Source organism: Sminthopsis crassicaudata, chromosome 5, assembly GCF_048593235.1.
Source record: "Sminthopsis crassicaudata isolate SCR6 chromosome 5, ASM4859323v1, whole genome shotgun sequence".
NCBI lineage: Eukaryota > Metazoa > Chordata > Mammalia > Dasyuromorphia > Dasyuridae > Sminthopsis > Sminthopsis crassicaudata.
The window spans coordinates 135,528,021-135,547,825 of NC_133621.1; the positions used below are offsets into that span (position 1 = coordinate 135,528,021).

At 33.5% G+C, this 19,805-nt stretch overlaps 1 protein-coding gene across 3 annotated transcripts in view; it reads left to right on the forward strand.

Moving 5' to 3' along the window:
* DOCK4 (dedicator of cytokinesis 4) overlaps positions 1 to 19,805 on the forward strand; it is a 498,642-nt gene that overhangs the window by 429,252 nt on the left and 49,585 nt on the right. For 2 of the 3 annotated variants that reach the window (XM_074268282.1, XM_074268284.1), the window contains exons 31-35: positions 1,715 to 1,863; positions 5,947 to 6,032; positions 11,484 to 11,510; positions 11,655 to 11,750; positions 12,477 to 12,537. In XM_074268282.1, the coding sequence (XP_074124383.1) occupies positions 1,715 to 1,863; positions 5,947 to 6,032; positions 11,484 to 11,510; positions 11,655 to 11,750; positions 12,477 to 12,537 (419 nt within the window). The remainder of the gene's footprint in view (positions 1 to 1,714; positions 1,864 to 5,946; positions 6,033 to 11,483; positions 11,511 to 11,654; positions 11,751 to 12,476; positions 12,538 to 19,805) is intronic. The other variant, XM_074268283.1, reaches the window with a different exon arrangement.

A 19,805-nucleotide genomic window follows, 5' to 3' on the forward strand; every position in this document is an offset into this window, starting at 1 on the left:
AAATAGGATTGGAGCTGCTATCAGAAGATTCCATGTCTTCTTTTCTTTCTTCTTACTTGGAGTTTACCAAGACTTTTGCTTTAACTCATCAGTGATTTGACCATGATGACTCTTCAAAGACATTTCCAATCTGGTAATAGAGTCTTATACTTTAGTCATTCTGGAGATCCTAATCCTGAATCAGGCCTGGAGTCCATGCTTATTGTTTAAAAGATCAGCTAGCTAAATTTGAAGAAGTTTATCACTAGATTGGCTTTGGGATGATAATTTTTTTGGCCATAAAATATCTCAAAATGTATTTACAAAGCTACAGATGGATTGTAATCTGTATTGGTTATGTAAGTATTTACTTTAAACCTTGAAGAATTGAAATAAAATTAAAGTCAATTCTATTTTATCAAAGAACAGTCTCAGAATTGGGAACAATGTCAGAGTACAAAGCCAATCCATATCTTGATGAGAATCTATCCAGCACTTGAATACCTCACATGAAGAGAAATCCACCATATTTGAGGAAATCTGTCCTGATTTATATAAATATATATAAATTGTTTATGTTTATAAGTTTGATCAAATTTGTTTTTCCCTTATGTCAAGTCTATATTTCTTCCTAGAATTCCATTGCTATTGGTTCTGCTCTCTGGGACCAAGAAGAATAATCCTTCTTCCATAACATACCCATTCAAACACCTGAAGATAACTATGAGCTTTATATTCCATCTCTTCTCCCCACACCTCAAGTATTCTTGTTTTTCCAGTTACCAATTCTCTTATGTTATAGTCTCAAAAATTCCTTATTTTTTGAAATATCTGGGTTAACTAGCAGCTTGCAACAGTACTAGATATTTCACTTATCCTAACAAGCCATACTTGAATAGAGGCATAGTAGATATAGTGCTGAAGTTGGAGTCAGGAAGATCTGAGTTCAAATCCTTCCTCAGACATGTTTTACTCTGAGCAAGTCACATAATTCCTCTGTGCCTCAGTTTCTTCATCTGTGAAAAAAAATGTGTAAGTTTATCATGTGTTAAGGTGGCTTAACCTCTCTGGATTTTAGTATCCTTATCTCTAAAATGAAAGAGTTGTATTAAATTATTACTGAGGTCCTTCTATCTCATCTTGCCATAACCAATTTGTTGTCAAAGCCTGTTGATTTATCTTTGCAAGCTTATCTTTGCAAGTAGCCCTTGTTTTGTTGGTTTATTTGTATACTCAGCACGCTATGTATAGTGACTATATATAGTAAGTACTTAATTAAACAGCTTATTGATTGAAAACATCTCAGGTATTCATATTTAATAATTTTATTATATTGTAGAGCAGTGGTTCCCAACTTAAAAAGAATTGCACTTGGCACAGTATATAATTTCTTGCTATGAGGAATCTTTACTGACATACTATGAGAAAGTTTAGACACTTGTACACACATACATGCATAAGTTCAATATAGTTCAAATCATACTATTCAAGAACCACTATCTTTGAGCCAGAATGTTTTCCTAAAGGGGAAAAAAAACCCACTCATTTAAAAAGGAGTTTCATGAGAAATGAGATTCACTTTGTAGAAATTCACTCTTAAACAAAATTTCCAAAAACTTCTCTTTTCTGATGGGAGATAGACCCATAATTGAAGACAGTGATGTCTTTTGGTATTTATTTCATACTCTGTGTTTTCTGAATCCCTGTCAAATTTTGATTTCTTTGTTTTATTCAGGAGAACACAAGCTTCATTTCATTCCTGCACTGATTGGCCCTTTCTTAGAAGTAACCTTGATACCTCAGCCAGACCTACGGAATGTAATGATTCCTATTTTCCATGATATGATGGACTGGGAGCAAAGGCGTAGTGGCAACTTTAAACAGGTAAGCACAAACTTCTCTCCATACAGATGGAAACGTTCAGTGAAATGCATTTTAGAGATCAACAATTTTTTTTTAATAAACTCTTAAACAGCTGCAATCCATTCTTATTTCCATATCCCCAGTGCCTAGCACCATGGCTGGCATAAAACAGAAACTTAATAAATATTTGACCAGTTAAATTGAATTAATTATATTTTGGTGAAAAGAACACTTGACTTAATGAAAGATCAAGAGACCTGATTCCCAATTCTGTATTGATATGTGAGAAGAAGGGAAGAAAAACACTGGCTAAAAAATCTAAAGAAATTCCTTTTAGTCTTGTAACTGCCAATAATTAGCTGTACCTTGGATGGCTCAACCTTTCTGGATTTCAGTATCCTCATCTGTAAAATGAAAGAGTTGTATTAAATTATTACTGAGGTCCTTCTATCTCATCCTGCCACAACCAATTTGTTGTCAAAGCTTGTTATTTCATCTTTGTAGCATCTCTTAAATATCCCCCCTTCCCTAATACTGCCACTATCCTAATGCAGGACTTCATAAATGCTTTCTGAATTATTTAAATAGCCTGCTGATGAGTCTACCTGCCTCTAGTTTCCCTCCACTCCAGTGCACCTTCCATTCAACCATTAAAATGATTTTCCTAAAACACAATCTATTCAGCAAACTCTACTGGCTTCATTCTACTTCAAGGAGCAGATATAAAATTCTCTGTACACCATTGAAAGCCCTTCCTACTTTTTTGGTGTTTTTATATCTTAACTTTCCAAAACATACTCTTTAATTCAGTGACACTGGTGTCTTAGCTGTTCCATGAACAAGATACAACATCTTTTGCCTCTGGGCATTCTCTCTTGTTCCCAATGCTTACAATGTCCTTCCTCCTCTATTCTGACTACTGACCCCCAACCTTTCTTTAAGTTCCAACTAGAATGTTAATTCCTACAGGAAGTCTTTTCCCAATCCCCTTAATTAAAGTGTATCTCCTCTGTTAATTACTTTTTAGTGATTATCTATACTATCTAAAATTTGATTTTTATATATTTGTTTATATGTTTTAATATATTTAAAAATATTATATATATTTGTGTGTTGGATTGCCCATTGGATTGTAAGCTCTTTGAGGGCAGGGACTGTCTTTTGTCTCTTTTTATATCCTCAGTGCTTTGCACAATTCCAGGTGTATAAGAGGCACTTAAAAAGTGTTAATTGATTAATTAGCCATATGGCCTTGAATGAATTGCTTTAGCTTATTGGAAGGAACTCAGTTTCCTTCCTAATAAAAATGAATTGAGTGTTCTAGTTAATCTATAAAGTGTCTCTTAGCTCCAGCTTTCTATAAATGTGTAAGTCTGTATCTTAAGGCTAGCAGTATCTTTGCTTGGTCAGAGATGGGTGCCAATTGGGAGAATCTAGAGTTAATGGTTTTTGAGATCGCCTAAATCTTCTAAACTCTGGATGTCATATTTGTAAAATGGTTCAGGTTATTTCACTTCACACATTGTATGATGGATTCATTTGAAGGGGGAAAGAAATTCAATGCAGTAGCTAGTAGTATGATTGTTCACTAACTTAAATCTTAATGATTCAGTTTCCAAACTTAAAAGGGCAGCTTTTTTCATAATGAAGAAACTGTGTTCAGCTGCTTTTACTACTCCAGAGCACTTTTTTGCCTTACTTTGAGCGAATTCTTCAATTTATTCCTTTTCTCTGTTTTGTTGCAAATGAACCATTACAGAAGTGTTAGAATTAATTTCAGGCATTGGGTCAAAAGTTTCAAAGTATTTCACTGAAAGAAGCATTCTAAAACATCAGAAGTCAGAGCATTTTTCCAGGTTTTGTCATCATCCTCATCCTCACCATGCGACATTTAGAAAGGTTTGAGAGAGTTTCTGAGGAATTTAATCATTTTGTTAATAAGGTCAGCAGGTTATTAATAAAAAAGGTAGTCATTTGGCCTTCTCTCTCAGACCAAAAACAATCATGGATTCACAGAAGGATATAAAATATCTTTCAAAACAGGAGGTAGTACATGAAACAGCAATCAAGTCTAATTAGTTAATATGATTGGAGGGAGATGATAAAATGAAGGGCTGAGAATCTCTTGGATTGGGAAAGTATCTCCATACTAGACTGCTCCTAGGCTATCAATTCAAAAAATATTTAACCCATCCAAATCCCAGAAGAACACTGGAGACTTTTCCCACCTTAGATTAACTTCCTTACGGGGTTGAATGAAGTCTGAGCAAGATGAGGAGTGTCAATGCAATCTCATTATTGGTACTATCCTTCAAAATAAAAATTTGTTATTGGTTATTAATAATCATTTCATACACTCATTAAAAATTGTAAAAATTCACATTGCTATTATGCATTTAGATTTTAAAATTCTTTGCAACTATTATATGAAGGGAGGTAAATTATGCTTGTATTATTGGCCCCATTTTTCTTACAAGGAAACTGAGCCTCTTATGGGTTAAGTAACTTGTCCAGATAGCACTTTCAAAAGTCACACATGAATGAAGCCCAACTAGAAAATTATATTGCAGAAAGGAAACTTTTTGTTAGTTAAATTTCACTTTAAAGGAGAAATTGTGGGATTTTTATCCTATATAATAAGGTCAGGTATTTGACAGTAGAGTGTCTTCTGCTCTAGGGAAGTATAATTAATTTTCTTTCCCGTTTACTATATTGTACATCTGTACAGATTTCTTTTCCTCATAAATAGGACTTGAAAATACAAGGTGGTGGTAGTGTTTCATTTTACCAACATTCCCAGAAACAGTACTTCTTTATATCCCTTTAATGTTGATTTGAAATTGTTTTATCTCTTCCCTTTATCCAAAGGTAGATCAGGTTTTGAACTTAACCTTATAAAGGGTACATACCCCTATGTCCCCAGTAAGGTTAAGTCAAAAATAGAAGGTTCTAATTTATACAAAAATAGTCATAGCAACACTTATGGTAGTAAAGAACAGGAAACAAAATGGGTACCCATCATTTGGGGAATAGTGGAATAAATGATGGCATATGGACATATTGGAATATTTGCCATTTCTCATGGTACACTATAAGGAAGTCAGAGAAGCATGGGAAAATGTGTATGAACTAGTTCATACTTATCCCAGATGCATAAAATAAGTAGGTGGCAGCTAGGTATAGTGCAGAGAAGAGACCACTGACTTAGAGTCAAGAAGACCTGAATTCAAATCCATCCACAGAAACATATTAGATATATCAGTTTCCTCATCTGTAATAACATCTACCTTGCAGGATTTATTGTGAGAATAAAATTATATAATATTTCAAAACACATTTTAAGCCTTTAAATACTTTCTGGAATGTAGTGTAAATGGAAAGAACACTAGAAGAAAACTGAATTTTAAATAACTGTAAAAATCAGTATTAGTGCTGAAGAGCAAAGATTAGAATTTTCCTTTTTCCTCTCAGTAGAGAAAGTTGGGGGAGGAGAGCAGGTTGTCAAAGAGAATCAATTGTGATATACATCACAGAGGTAGTCTGAATTAAGGTCCATTTCCAGAGTGAGAAAACAGTGTTTATTCAGAAATGATTGTTATAAAAAAGGGGGGAAAAAAGACACAAATAAAACTTTTTAAAATGCATAAGTCCCAAACTATTAAGAAAGTAATCCTAATGGTTTACTTGAAATTTTTGTTTTGATGCAGGGGTCACTTTTTTTAAAAAAATGGGTTATGACTTGCTATTCATTGCAGCCCCTCAATGAGAATTCAGGCAGTGGAGCTGGGCTACTGGCTTTTTTGTTTGAATCCATAAATAGATAGCTGCCTTAGCAGCAGCAAATGCTACTCAGCCAGTAGTTTGAAGTCACGTTGCTCCATTTAAATTAGCCCTAAAAAAATTCCAAGGGGACCGTTGCTGTTGAACACACAGCAAGTAATGTGACCTATCATTAAATTTATATTTTTTTTTCCTGAAATGAGAGCATTTTATATGGCTGTTGCCTTTGCAAAAATGCATGTCTTTCAGTTTGTCTAGAAATTCTATTTGTGAAAGAGAAGAAAGAGAGAGTCAGAGAACCGCTAATATTTGGCTCTGTTTCAGGTGGAGGCCAAACTGATTGACAAATTGGATAGCTTGATGTCAGAAGGCAAAGGTGATGAAACTTACCGTGAGCTCTTCAACAGCATGTGAGTAATAAATGTGTCTCATCTTTGTTTCATTCATTGGTGTTGGTGCAAAATATAGGTGACTCAGCCTCACTGTGGACGAGAACTACAGTAACAGCTTGGTCTCCCAGGAGTGCTTTGTCTTTTTGAAGTGTGAAATAAAAGATAATTGCCTAATTCAGGCAAATGGCTCTTATTATGTTGGTGATCAGACTGTCTCTTTATTTTCATCTGTGATTGGGACAGGTTGCATGTGTTACATAACAAAATTCTCTTTTCAAAAATCAAGAAATGTGGTGATGACTTTGAGTGGAGATGACAGGGAGAGAGGAAATATGGGGAATCATTAAGTGAGTGTATGATGCTTATCCATCAAAGCAAGGTGTAAGAGTTGGTTAGCTTCTATGGAATTAGCATGATTTCCACCTCTCCTTAAAAATGAAACACTTGTTGATTCCATTCTATAAATATCTCATTGTAACCGATTGTTCAGTGGTTATGAATTGCTTGGGAAGATTTTCAGATTAGAATTTCATAAGCACATTTTGATTTGGTCGAAACTCTGTTTTATATGAAGGTTAGAAAGGAATGATGGACCTGCTCTGCAGAGCCTCTAAAGGAACTTTGAGGTTGTTCACATAAGTAGAATTAGTTTCTAGTCACAGATATAGAATTATCAATTGATCTTCTGTCGTGTTGGAAGTAGTCTGCATTTGAAAGTAGATATATGATTTAATTCTTTGAGAATTTCAGGCTGATTTTTTAATTCCTCAATTTTTTTCTAGAGATGTGCTTTAAAAGCCCAGATATGCTTGCTTACATGTCTACTTTTTAGGTTTGTGTGAAGGAAGGAGTTCCCTCATTTGTTGATTATAAAATTTGACACTGTTTTCAGAAGTGCAAAATAATGCAATTATAGGTTTTGTAGTTAAAGAAATATACTAATATTTGCCTCTAAATTGTTAAAAGCCAAATACAAAATCCCTTGCCTCACAAATTAAAAAAAAAAATTTACTTGTGATCCTTAGTTTGGAACAAGGATAGGATCTATTAAATAATATTGTAAGTGACAAAGCAGATCAAAACTCAGTTTGCATCTGTAATAATTGTTATTGGAACATTAAGGAAAGTTAAACTGAAACAAAAAAAGTGGGGACTAAATGAATTGCCTTGGGGAATGATAAAATAAGTTCTTTGTGCAACATTCTGCACAGCACCATGCTCATGTGATTAATGCCATAATTAAACTCAAACTTTTATTAATAATGTAGCAAGTACTCATTCATCCTAGTATGCAGGGTATCTGTCTTTCTCTGACAAGATTTTAGCAAGAATTCTGATTAAAACCTTCTCTAATGTAATAAATTGTTTTCTACAACATCTCTTCATTTGTGACTTGAAAAGAGAACAAAAATGAGAAAGCTTTCAATGAAATGATTCTTTAGAGATTTGTGACTCATTTTTTGCAATGAATTTTTAAGATTAAATACTTAGATGCTTCTGATTTCTTTTATGTAAAAATCCTGATAACATCTAATTTGGATGGCTTATGCATAAATATGACTTTGAAATAGAGGATGATCCCTGGCATTAGGGGAAAAGTCAGTAATTAAAATATTAAGCCCTCTGCATTTGTGACTCTTTTAAGGTACCTGGTATGTTATGTTGACATTTTTATCCTTGTCATGCCTTTTTAGCATAGTTTCAGAAAGGTGACAACAATATTCTGCTTTCATGCTTTTATAATTAGCATGGGAGACAAACCAACACTTAAGCAATGATTAAATGTCATTTGTACCTGTGGTCAGGAAAATGAGAAACCCAAACTGAATTTCAGGAAATGTTCCTTTGGCAAGAGCAACCATAATGAAATGGTATAATCACAGTGAGTCATCACATAAATTAAGAGTTTAGAAAATACATGAAGTCAGGGTGCAGATCCCCAGTTGGTCTTTTTAATTCATGCTTCCTTATGTATTGGTTGATATTCATTGAAAAGTAGAAAAGCTATAAGTAACTCAGTATTCCCTGCATATAAAGTTGGAGCTGGAGGTGGGTGGAGGGGGAGTCAGAAACTGCCTAGCAAGATACTTTGCTTTTTAAAGTGACAGATTAAATTCATCAAAGAATTGGTGAAGAAGAATTGATGTGCTTAAAAGAATATCATTCCAGCATTGATATGCCTTTCTTCTCAAGAGTTTAACGATATTTATGTAAACACAAACACATATACATGAACACTCATACATGTGTGTATATATATGTGTGTGCGTAATACATCCATGGATTCATTTCTTCACTGATCCATGCAATATCTCAGGGACATAATTTTAGAACCATAGTGCCATTCCAAACATAATTGCTCAAATCTACACCATCAAGGTTATGCAATTTGCCCAAGCCACTGCTTGTCAAGACTTTGCCCTATTCCAATTTGCTTTCCATTTTGCTACACTGGATTTCCATCTTCTGTTTAATATATTTTTTAAATGCTAAATGTAATTGGAGTGCTTTTGATGTTCTGAACCAAAGTTTATTCAGAATTGTATAGGAGCTGGGGGCAGCTAGGTGGCGCAGTGGATAGAGCATCAGCCCTAAATTCAGGAGGCCCGGAGTTCAAGTCTAGTCTCAGACACTTAACACTTCCTAGCTGTGTGACCCTGGGCAAGTCACTTAACCCCAGCCTCAAGGGAAAAAAAAGAAAAAAAAAAAAAAAAGAATTGTATAGGAGCTAACGATTTAATGTGAGGCTCTATCTCTTTTAGATATACCTAAGAGTTCTTCCAGAACAAACCAAATAACCATAACCAAAATAGCAATTGCACTCTTTTACTAGGGTCTTTCAGTTTAATATGTATTTCTTGCTTTGCTGAATATGTTTTATTTAAGTATTCACCCAGATTGCAATAACCTAGTAATTGTTGTAATGAATAATAAATAGAAAGTTTTTTATAAGTTTGTGTGATTGTTTCAGAGATAATGAAAACATTTTTTAGCAGAGCTATACTACTTTCCAAAAGTAGCAGCCTAAATTTCTCCATGTCTTCCAAGTAATATTTTTCCTAAGATATGCTTTCTATTGAAGACATATCATGCTAAAAGGACTAAATTTCCAATGTCACTCAACTATTTTGAATGTAATTTTCCTGTTTTTGCGCCTTGTGATAAAAGCTCCTACCATCAAACACAAGTAAAAAAAATATTACTTTAGAAATTACCAGACAGTTCTAGTTCTCAGTGACAAAAATGTCATAAAATATTAGAGAAAGTAGAATAGTTATTTTTTTCTAAATTTAAAAAACACTTAGGCACATATAGGCACAAAAAAGTCACATAGACATAGACAGTATAACCCTCTCCATATCTTATGACATAGCACCTAAGACATGTGTATGATGAGTTAGTCTATAATTGAGATATTTTTCTTTGTCTTCCAAAACTTCTAGGTATTATAAAGTGGATCCCAATGTGTACAGTATATCTGTTAGTAGTATTATAATCTAATATGAAATAGATATCATACAATTCTTAAGAGTAAGCTGAGAATGATCAATTTCTCCTCTCTCAACTTAAAAATCCTCCCTTTACAACCTACTTTCTATAAAAGAGGTGATTATAAGTGAACCTCCCCATAGCTAGAATACAACTTTAGAATTACAGGACCTGAATTTCATTCCCAGCATTGCCACTTAATTTCTCTATAACTTAGGGCCAATTATTTAATTTCTCCAGGCTTCAGTTTCCTCATCTGTAAAATGAGGAAGTTAAGCCAGATGTTCAATAAGGTCTCTTCCAGCTAAGATCTATAATCCTGTAATATAGAGACTCAGATCCTTATCTGAACTCCAACACTGAATCTTGAGTTAATTATGAAAATGTGTTCTACCAAGTTTCTCACTTTTTGGGGCCAGGGTATGTTACCTAACCTCCCTACTTGCTGCACCAGAGAGCTGTGAAGAGTAATGAAATTCATATCTCTAAAACAGAAGCTTTCATGTATTTTTAGAACTCATTACTTTGACTTGAATTCTTTGTTTTTGAAGCCATCAAGTGTGTGGTTGTGCATGGCAGTCATTTCACAGAGCTGTTACATCTTCCCAAATTGATTTGGCAGGCAGTTCCTGAATTAGTACATGGTTCAATACTGTTTTGGCATTTCAACGTGAACAAGGTGCTGTTCAGAGGTTTCTGAAAGAGAATACTGTACATTTAAAATTTTGAAACACCAGAAATACCAAAATAAACAAACAAGCAACAAATCCAAGAGAACCCCCCCCTCCGTATGATTTATCAGGCTAAAATCCATTGCTTGTATCCCTTCCATCCTTCCATATGCTACTTTTCCCTCACTTAGTCTAACATCATTAAGAGAACAAGCACAGGATGAACTAACAAAACATATGTGATTGGATACAGAAAGAAAAACAACCTAGATAATAAGTCCAGCCGACTGAGCAAAGGAATGGTAAATTCCAAGAAATAAAAATAATAATTAAAAAAAAGAACTTGGGAGTGAGCATAACCACAATCTAGGATCCAGAAATAAGACTTCATTATTCTTTTAAAATTTTAGATTTTTAATTGATTCTTTTAAAAAATAACATCACTCAAGTCATCTGCTTAGTTTTCTCCCATGATTAATGTTTCTTCCATATTATTTCTGGTGAAATAGAGAAAAAAAAAAAAGAAAAGATGAATTGCAGAGGGTTTTGAAGTCAAATAATCTTCCTTATTATTTTGGGAGGGGGAAAGCTTCCCTGTACTAGTAGACATAGGCTGTTCACTTTTTTCTCTAGGAAAAAGTTCAGTTTGAGAGAGCTAAAGAAATTCACTGATCTTGTTGAATTTTTTTGTGGGTTGGGAACAGAAAAACAAAACAAAACAAAACACAGCTCCTAATTATTATGATTGTTGTTATTTTACGTTTATTTAGTGCCTCCACTCCAAGGTGCTTAAAAATAAGGGGAAAATGTAGGAGGAGAGATGTGGTTCAGTACTTGTCATCAATCTGCTTTAACAACCTACATAGAAAATCCTCTGTGATTAATGACTAAATGAATGAAACTGTTGAGTGAGTGCACAGATAGTACAATATGTATTGAGTGGGCAAATGTTAAGTGAAAGGAAAAAACGCAAAACGTCATACCGTCTGTACAAGGATTTTCCTGTAGCAGTTGCATTGCAGTAAAATTGCCTGGATGAAGATGCATTCTACTGAGAGGTAGGAAAACATTTTTATGTGAATAAAACAATATCCTACTGAAAAGAAACTTGGAGCTACTCCTGTTTTCCATTTGTATCGTGTCCTTTGATTTTTCCAAGATGCAAGCTTCTAACAGTCTAAGGGGCACTTGGAAATATCTTTGAGCTGTGAGATGTCTGTGTGTTTTGAAAAATCTTATGCATGTTTTTTGACTTGATGACTTGGATAATCTGAAAATCAATTTGCTTTGTCAATGCTTCCTGGATTAGAATTCCACTATTTGGTCCATATCCTAGGTAAGACATTGTTTGCAAATTGTGGTACTTGTGAAATGTTGCAGTGGTTGCTAAGGTATTTAAGGTACTGATGAAGTAAAATGGTTGTCATGGTGACTGATAAAAATAAATGTTGAAATTGTCCTGGGTTCTTTTCTTTTCCAGTCTACTGAAGAAAATTGAACGGGAAACATGGAGGGAGAGTGGCGTATCATTGATCGCCACTGTAACCCGTCTAATGGAGAGGTTATTAGACTACAGGTGAGCTCCTGCACAATACTTTTCAGAAATCTTGGAGCAGGGTTAGGGCATCTGATGGTTAGAATAGAATAAAGATTATACTTGAATAATCAGTTCAAAAGACTTTTCAAACTTAGATAACTGGCTCAAAACCAAGCCATTGGGAAATTATTATTGTCCAGTTCTGGGCAAGTCCTAGGATATGAGAATTCCTTTCTGAAAATCTACTAATCAAGCATATTCCTGATTCTTCATAGAGTGAAGAATTAAAATGATTGGGACCAGTCTTGTTATTTAATGAAAAGAATATTATGTTGTTTTCTCTCCTTTCTAAATAATGGGATCAATTAAACATGTCCCTCTTTCTTTAGTTGTATATTTGTTTTTTAAAGCATTTATTCCTATTAAGATGATTAAATTGAAATAAAGTTTTTTAATCTCCATTTTATATAATGATATATCTCTATTATATTTATATAATTCCCTTTAATTCTCTATTTCCCAAATAAATTTATTCTTTTTTAACCTGGAGACATAATCCTTGTGCAAAGTTTTGATATGAAACTCATGCACACCTGACTGGGTCATATACAATCTCAGCATGCTATATAATATAATCTTTCTTCCAGTGGCTGAATGCTTAATTGCACTCCTATCTGCTGTGATTGTATAATCTTAGTTGGCATTTGTTTCATGAAGCAAACTGTATTTGTATTTGAGACTTCTGACTATTGTGTTTTCTTTTAGGGACTGCATGAAAATAGGAGAAGTGGATGGCAAAAAGATTGGCTGTACAGTTAGCCTATTGGTTTGTAAATAATTTTTTTCCCATATTTGTGACTGATTAATTTTTTTATAATTATAGAAATATTGATATGTACATTTTTGATTAGGTACATTGTTTCTCAAATGAATTAAAGCTTGACTTTCAGAGGAACTTTGCAAATTACATGTTGGATTCAGAACTAAAAAAAATAGATATTCAGTTATAGCAAGGTATTCTACTAAAAAAATTAGGATGCATATCAAATTATACAATAGAATCTAATGATGACAAAACAAACTTCTAGAGGAAAAATTCTCAATTATATAAAAGTTGAAGCCATTTTATAGAGTATCTATTGTTCTTATATGAGATAGCAAACATCCCTCAATAGGATTTTTTTTTTAAGCTTCAATTTATGTAGACTTCCTTTGGCCACTCTTTTTCTTGTTATTTCTTTCAGTAAATTGAATTTATTTCTAGGAAAGAATAATGAACTTTTTGTTACCCATCGGCAATTCTGTATTTTAACACAGTAATTTTCACATTCTTGCTTCTTCACACTGCATTCACAAAACAGCCATTGTTAGCTTTCAGATTATAAATATCTCCCAGTATTTGTTACTACATTGTAGATTTCCTAATTGCATGTAGAACTACCGTACCATTTCCTAGAGTCCATTTTGAGGAATAATGAAGTACTTGTCACAAAATAATAATAATTATGTAGTAGATTGTGCTTTGAAAATCAAGTTGTTTTAATGCACCAAAACTATAATTTTATTATAGTGTGTTTCAAGGAGAGGAACTTATTACCCAATTGCCAGCTAGCCTGCAGGACAACTCAAGACAGTAATTACATAGCAAATGCTGTGTAACTGTCTTTTAAATATATTGTTCATGTCTTTGTAGATTAAAATAATGACCATTCATTTAGAGGTTAGCTTTTCAAGCATCTACATAGTAAGGATTAATCATGTAGACAAATAGCATTCATTCTAGTTTGGAATGAAGCAAGGTGTTACTGTTATCAATCAATCAACAAGTATTTATTAAGAACCTACTATGTGATAGATACTATACTAAATGCTTCAGGATACCAGTTAAAAAGAATGAAATAATCCCAGCTTGAAATTACCTTTCTTTTGACTTTATAAGTATCATACTACCTTTTATATCTTCTAATTGTTTTCCTCCTCCCTACATCTGTCTATTCTAGTTATCACTACTCAGATCTCTGCTTGGTGACCTTGAATTCAATGCAGTACAAAGTTTCTCCCATTTGACTTTAAATCTTATCATGACCCCTTCAGAACCTTTTTCATCAAGGTTGTTTTAAGGTTAAAATGAGATACTATTTGTATCTTTGCAAAAAAAAAAAAAAACCTCCTATATAAATGTTAGTCATTATTTTAAATACACATTATGCCTCTGCATTCATTGCTATTGCCAGATATTCCACTCAGCTCTTGATATCTATGACTTTTCAAGTTCATGTTTTATATGCCTTCCCTCACAAGCCTTAATCCTTTTATTTTATTTTATTTTTTGAGGCAATCAGGATTAAGTGACTTGTATTGCAGGACTGGTGCTTTACCCTTTGTATTACCTGACTGCCCTAATTCCTACTCCTTTTAAAAGTTTATTTTTAATTAATTAATTTTTATTCTGTTCAATTTCTTTTTTCTGAAATGGGACTATTTAAGTATTTTATTTTTTCATTTGTTAATCTAGGCAATCATATTTTTGTAAATATTCATATATATTAATTTTTATATTGATCTTTAAACAACAAGAAAGAATATCTCAACATATATAGAACAGAAAAAAAGATGATTATATATTAAATTACAAGTATTCACTTCTTATACTTGCTTTTATGCAACAATAAATTCCATGTCATTGTCAAAAACTCTTCTTTCCACCTGTTTTATTCTCTGAATTTTTCTCAATCCTTTCCTGTATAGTTATCGAAACATCCCAATATCCTCCTCTTTTTTGTATCATTATTGCCAATTATGATCTCTATTCCCCAACTCTTCCATTAAAAAACTCAAGAAGGAAAAAAAAGAAAAAAGAAAAAAATTTTTAAAGAAACAAGAATAGTCAGGTAAAAACAATGGTGATCCTGCCCAAAAATGTGTGCCTGCTTTGGAAACTCTTTAGTTCATTATATTTCCATCAAGAGTTGGCTAAAAGGCTTCCTTGTGTCTCCATAGGAGACATTTTGATAATTGCATCTATGAGAGTTCTTCAGTTTTTCACAATTGTTGTTGAATATGTTTGTTTTGTTATCATTCTGCTCATTCCAGTCCACTCCATATCAATTCATACAACCCTGGATTCTGAGGATTATTACATTGCCATGTTTTATAGTGTTACAAAATTCTATCATGTTCAAATTCAAAGTCAGCAGTAATTTGTTAAGATTTAGTGTATGTCAGAAACTTTACTAAACACCATCCAAAATATGCACACGTTCCTTTCAGGATTAGGAAATTGGTTTTGTTTGCAGCTGTCTTCTTGGTTTTATCTTCCCATTCCCACATTTCTCTATTGAACATGATAGGTTTTACATGAATGTTCAGCCTATCTTTGTTGATTTCAGATGGATGAGATTATTTAATACCCATTCCCCTTATCCTTTACCTTCATTTTTGTGTATTCTTTTGATATACACCAGTTATGATAAATAATAAGTTCCGTCTCACTTTTCCTCCTCTAAATACTACTTTATTCATTTTGTCCTTCCTTTGCTTTCCCCTCTCCAAAACCTTAGAATAGAACCAATCAAATCTCAGGTCCTCTCTTTACTCTGTAATTCCCTCATTATCTTTTAAAAACATTAAAGTTATGAAGAGACACTTATTTTTCCCCTTTCCCTTATTAGAACGTTAGTACTCCATCATCATATAGGCCTTTCTAAATGATCAAATAAATTTATCTTTGTATATTTCTCCTGATTCTTGAGCTTATATCTCATAGTTCCTGCATATCTCTGGTTTTTTCATCAGAAATACTTTAAAAAAAATCTTCTCTTCCATTAAAGATCCATTCCTTTCTTTTCTTCCTTCCCAATATGATTATACTCACTTTTATAGAATGTTACTTTTGGTTGTAATTTTTGCCTTTTGGAATTTTTATTCCAGATCTCTCATTTACAGGAGAAGCTGGCAGGTCTTGTGTGATATTGACTGTGGTTCTTTAGTACTTGAAATTCTTTCAAAATGCCTGTAGTATTTTTTCTTTTACATAGCAGCTATAGATTTTAGCTAAAACATTACCAGAACTTTTCTTTTTGCTTTTTCTTTTTTTTTTTTTTTTAATTAAAGCTTTTTCTTTCAAAATATATGCATGGATAATCTTCAACATTCACCCTTATAAAACTTTGTCTTGCAGAATTTTTCCCTCTCTTTCCTCCACTCCCTCCCCTACATTGCAAATACTTCAATATATGTTAAACATGTGCAGTTCTTTTATACATATTTCCACAAATATTTTGCTGCACAAGAAAAATCAGATCAGAAAGGAAAAAATGCAAAAGAAAACAAAATGTAAGCAAACAAGAACAAAAAGAGTGAAAATATTATGTTGGACTTGGCCTGAATCATCTCATTGTTGAAGAGAGCCATATCCACCAGAATTTATTATCATATAATTTTGTTGTTGCCAAATATAATGATCTCCTAATTCTACTCATTTTACTCAGCATCAGTTCATGTCAATCTCTCCAGGCCTTTCTGAAATCATCCTGCTGATCATTTCTTACAGAACAATAATATTCCATAACATTCATATACCACAATTTATTCAGCTATTCTTCAATGGATGGGCATCCTCTCAGTTTCCAGTTTCTGGCCACTACAAAAAGGGCTGCCACAAACATTATTGCACCTGTGGATCCCTTTCCCTTTGGGATAGAAGCCCAGTAGTAATACTGCTGGGTCAAAGGGTATGCACAGTTTAATAGCTCTTTGGGCATAGTTTCAAATTGCTCTCCAGAATGTTTGAATCAGTTCACAATTCCACCAACAATGTATTAGTGTCCCAGTTTTCCTACATCCTCTCTAATATTCTTCATTATCTTTTACTAGTACTTTTCTTACTGAAATTTTTCTCTCAGGATATCAATGGTGGATTCTTCCTATAAAGATAGGATAATCTTTGTCCTCTGGTTCTAATATATCTTAACTATTTTCATTTTTAATTCCTTGAAATAGTGTTGAAACTTTTTAAAAATAGTTTTTAAGGAAGTCTAGGGATTTTTAAATTATTTTTCTTTGACCTACTTTCTAGGTCACTATCTCTGATATCAGATATCTCACATATTGTTCTTTTTTTAAAAAAAAATTGATTTTGTTCTAACATTTCTTGTCATCTAGTGGATACTGATTTCTGTTTAATCTATTATCTTTTTAAGATTGTGCATTACTTGGGTAAGGTTTTTCACTTTTATTTTCCTGCATATCTCTTTCCAGTTCTTTTTCATAATTTTTATTTAAATTTTTTACCTCTTGCTTCCTTCTTTATATTCATGTAATTTTTGTGGAAAATCCATTTCCCTTGAGTCTCTGATTACAGATGTTATGACATTATCTCCTCCCTCTCCCCCACCCCAGTCCTCCTCTTTTTTTTTTTTTTTTTTTTTTTTTTTTAACAGAGTAGGTATTTCTAGATATGTAGTGGTAAGTATTTTCTCTGGTTTATTCATTCATCACTCCAATTTTAGGCCCTGAATTGGGACTTTACACCAAGATCAAGTTCTATGCTCTGCTTTGTTTTGGTAGGGCAATATTTCCTGGATGGTCCTTTACTGGACCCCCAACATTCCTGTGCTGATCTTTCACTCCTGGTTTTAGGTTACACTGGATCTTTGAAGTTCAAGCACAAACTCTTCAAAATCTGCTTCAGCATTTCAGAACAGAATGTTAATGTCCTAGTCACTGCTTATTGCCTAGGGTATCCTGGTCTGAGCTCTGTAACATCTTCACAAGTGGTTTCCTACGTCTTCCAAAGTACCCACACTAAGGCTTTTTGATCACACTGGGGATTTGGGTCAAGGATGGAGGTAATAGGGAGGATGCCATTGTTGTTGCCTCAGTATGCATGTCTGAAGGGTAGCCATATTTCTAGTCAATCTCTGATAGTACTGTGAACCGACTTTTTTACCTGCTCTGTTACTGGCCCCCTTTTCTACTTCCCCAGGAGTTTCTAGCTTTTTTGGGGGGGGTACAGTTTTGGGGTAGTAGAAATAACTTGGGCTAGTTAGGTGGCTCAATAAATAGAGCACTGGGCTTGGAATCAGGGAGAGTCATCTTCATGAATTATTCCCTGTATAACTCTGAGCAAGTCACTCAACCCTATTTGCCTCAGTTTCCTCATCTATAAAATGAGTTGAAGAAGGAAATGGCAAACCACTTCAGTATCTTTGTCAAGAAAACCCCAAAAGGGATCCCAAAGAGTTAAACATACTGCACAGTGAAAGAGTGAAACAAAAAACAACTTAATTTTCAAATTTCTTTTTAGATTTTTTTGATTAAATTTTAAGTTTTGGCTAGAATAGGCAAATAGGAGATGAGCAATCTGTCTCTTCCCGCCTCCCCCCATTCTGAAGCCTCATATCTGAGTACCAGTGGTATCAATGGAAGGATTCTGTCTTTTATGATGCTCTGGGTTCACTTGTCCCTGCCTTATTTCATAATATACCTGCAGCCAATTTTGGGCATAGAAGCTGGACTTAGCTCTTGATTCCACTGCTTATTGCTAGTGTAATCTTTGGCAAATGATCTAATCTTTCTTGAACTTCGTTTCTGTATCTGTGAAATGAGAAGATTTGGCTGTGTGACATCTAAGGTCTCTGCCAGACATTAAATATTTAATTCCAGTGCCCCTCTTTGATAGGCAATCCCAATCCTTAGCCCCAGTCTTGATTTTACTATAACCTCAGACATCCAGTGTTTCTACCTTCCTCCAAATGCATCCTATTCTGTTATCTCCGTATTCTTTTGTAACCAGTAACCTTGTTATGACCTTTTTAAAAAAGATGAATTTCTGGTTCTCAACTCACTAGATGTAATAAACTGTACAGTTGGATCACTCTACAAACTGATCACTCTACACTCTGAAACAATTTAATAAATGTCCAAAAATTTGCACTCACTATGAGAAACAAACCAAAGATGTTTAGTCAGGTGGCACTATGGATAGAATGGCACGTCTGGAATCGGGAAGATCTGAGTTAATTTTTTTTTTTTTGGCTGAGGCAATTAGAGTTAAGTAACTTTCCCTGGGTCATACAGCTAGGAACTGTCTGAGACCAGCTTTGAACTCAGGCCTTTGGGATTCCAGACTCAGTGCTCTATCACTTGTATCCCTTCAAAAAACCTTAATATAAATAGCATCTTCATGCCTTTAAAATAAAAGACAAAATGGAAACTACCTTTTTTTCCGTTTAAGGCCCTTTACATGCTAGTTCCAGACTACTTTTCCAAGCTTACTATACATTATTCTCTTTAGGTACTCATCATATCAACTAAACAGAACTATTTGTTAGTCCTTATACATGATATTTCATCTCCAACCCCTGTGGTTGTTTGCAGGCTGTTCACCAAACCCAGAATTCACTCCCTCCTCATCTCTGACTTTTGAATTCCTCATTTTCTTAAATATTTACCTCATATGCCACGTCCAAAATGGGGCCTTTTATGGTTACCTCCATTGCTTAGTGACCTACTCTGACAAATTAGTTAGTATTTGCTTTATTTGTATTTTTCTTTACCTTTATGTATATTTTTATGTATTTAGCTTCTCCCTCATTCTCCCTCCTCTCCAATCTTTCTCTACTAAATTATAATATAAACTACTTGAGAGTCAAGATTGTTTGGTTATGTCTTTGTATCCCCAGTATCTGCCTCAGTCCCTGGTACGAAGTAAATGCTTAATAAATTCTTGTTGATTGAATCTATGGATTATATATTGATTAAGCAGGTATAATTTTCACTTGTAATTTCAGGAATAGTGAACAGGCAAAAGATACTCATATTTTTAGAGTAATTATTGTTTCAATTATATTATAATTATTTAATAATGTTATTAATATTACTATATTATATTAGCCTATTGTTTCAGGCAATATTAAATAATCTATAACTAAAGGCCCTAATATATCACTTCTAGGCTAACCTTTTAATTTTTATTCTATATAGATAGGTCTTGATTTTTTTTTTTCACTGCAATATGATTAGTGTTTCTTCCTGCTTTTGGCATTTTGATTAATCCTTTAGAGGAATTTCTAAAGCATTTGTTTTAACAAA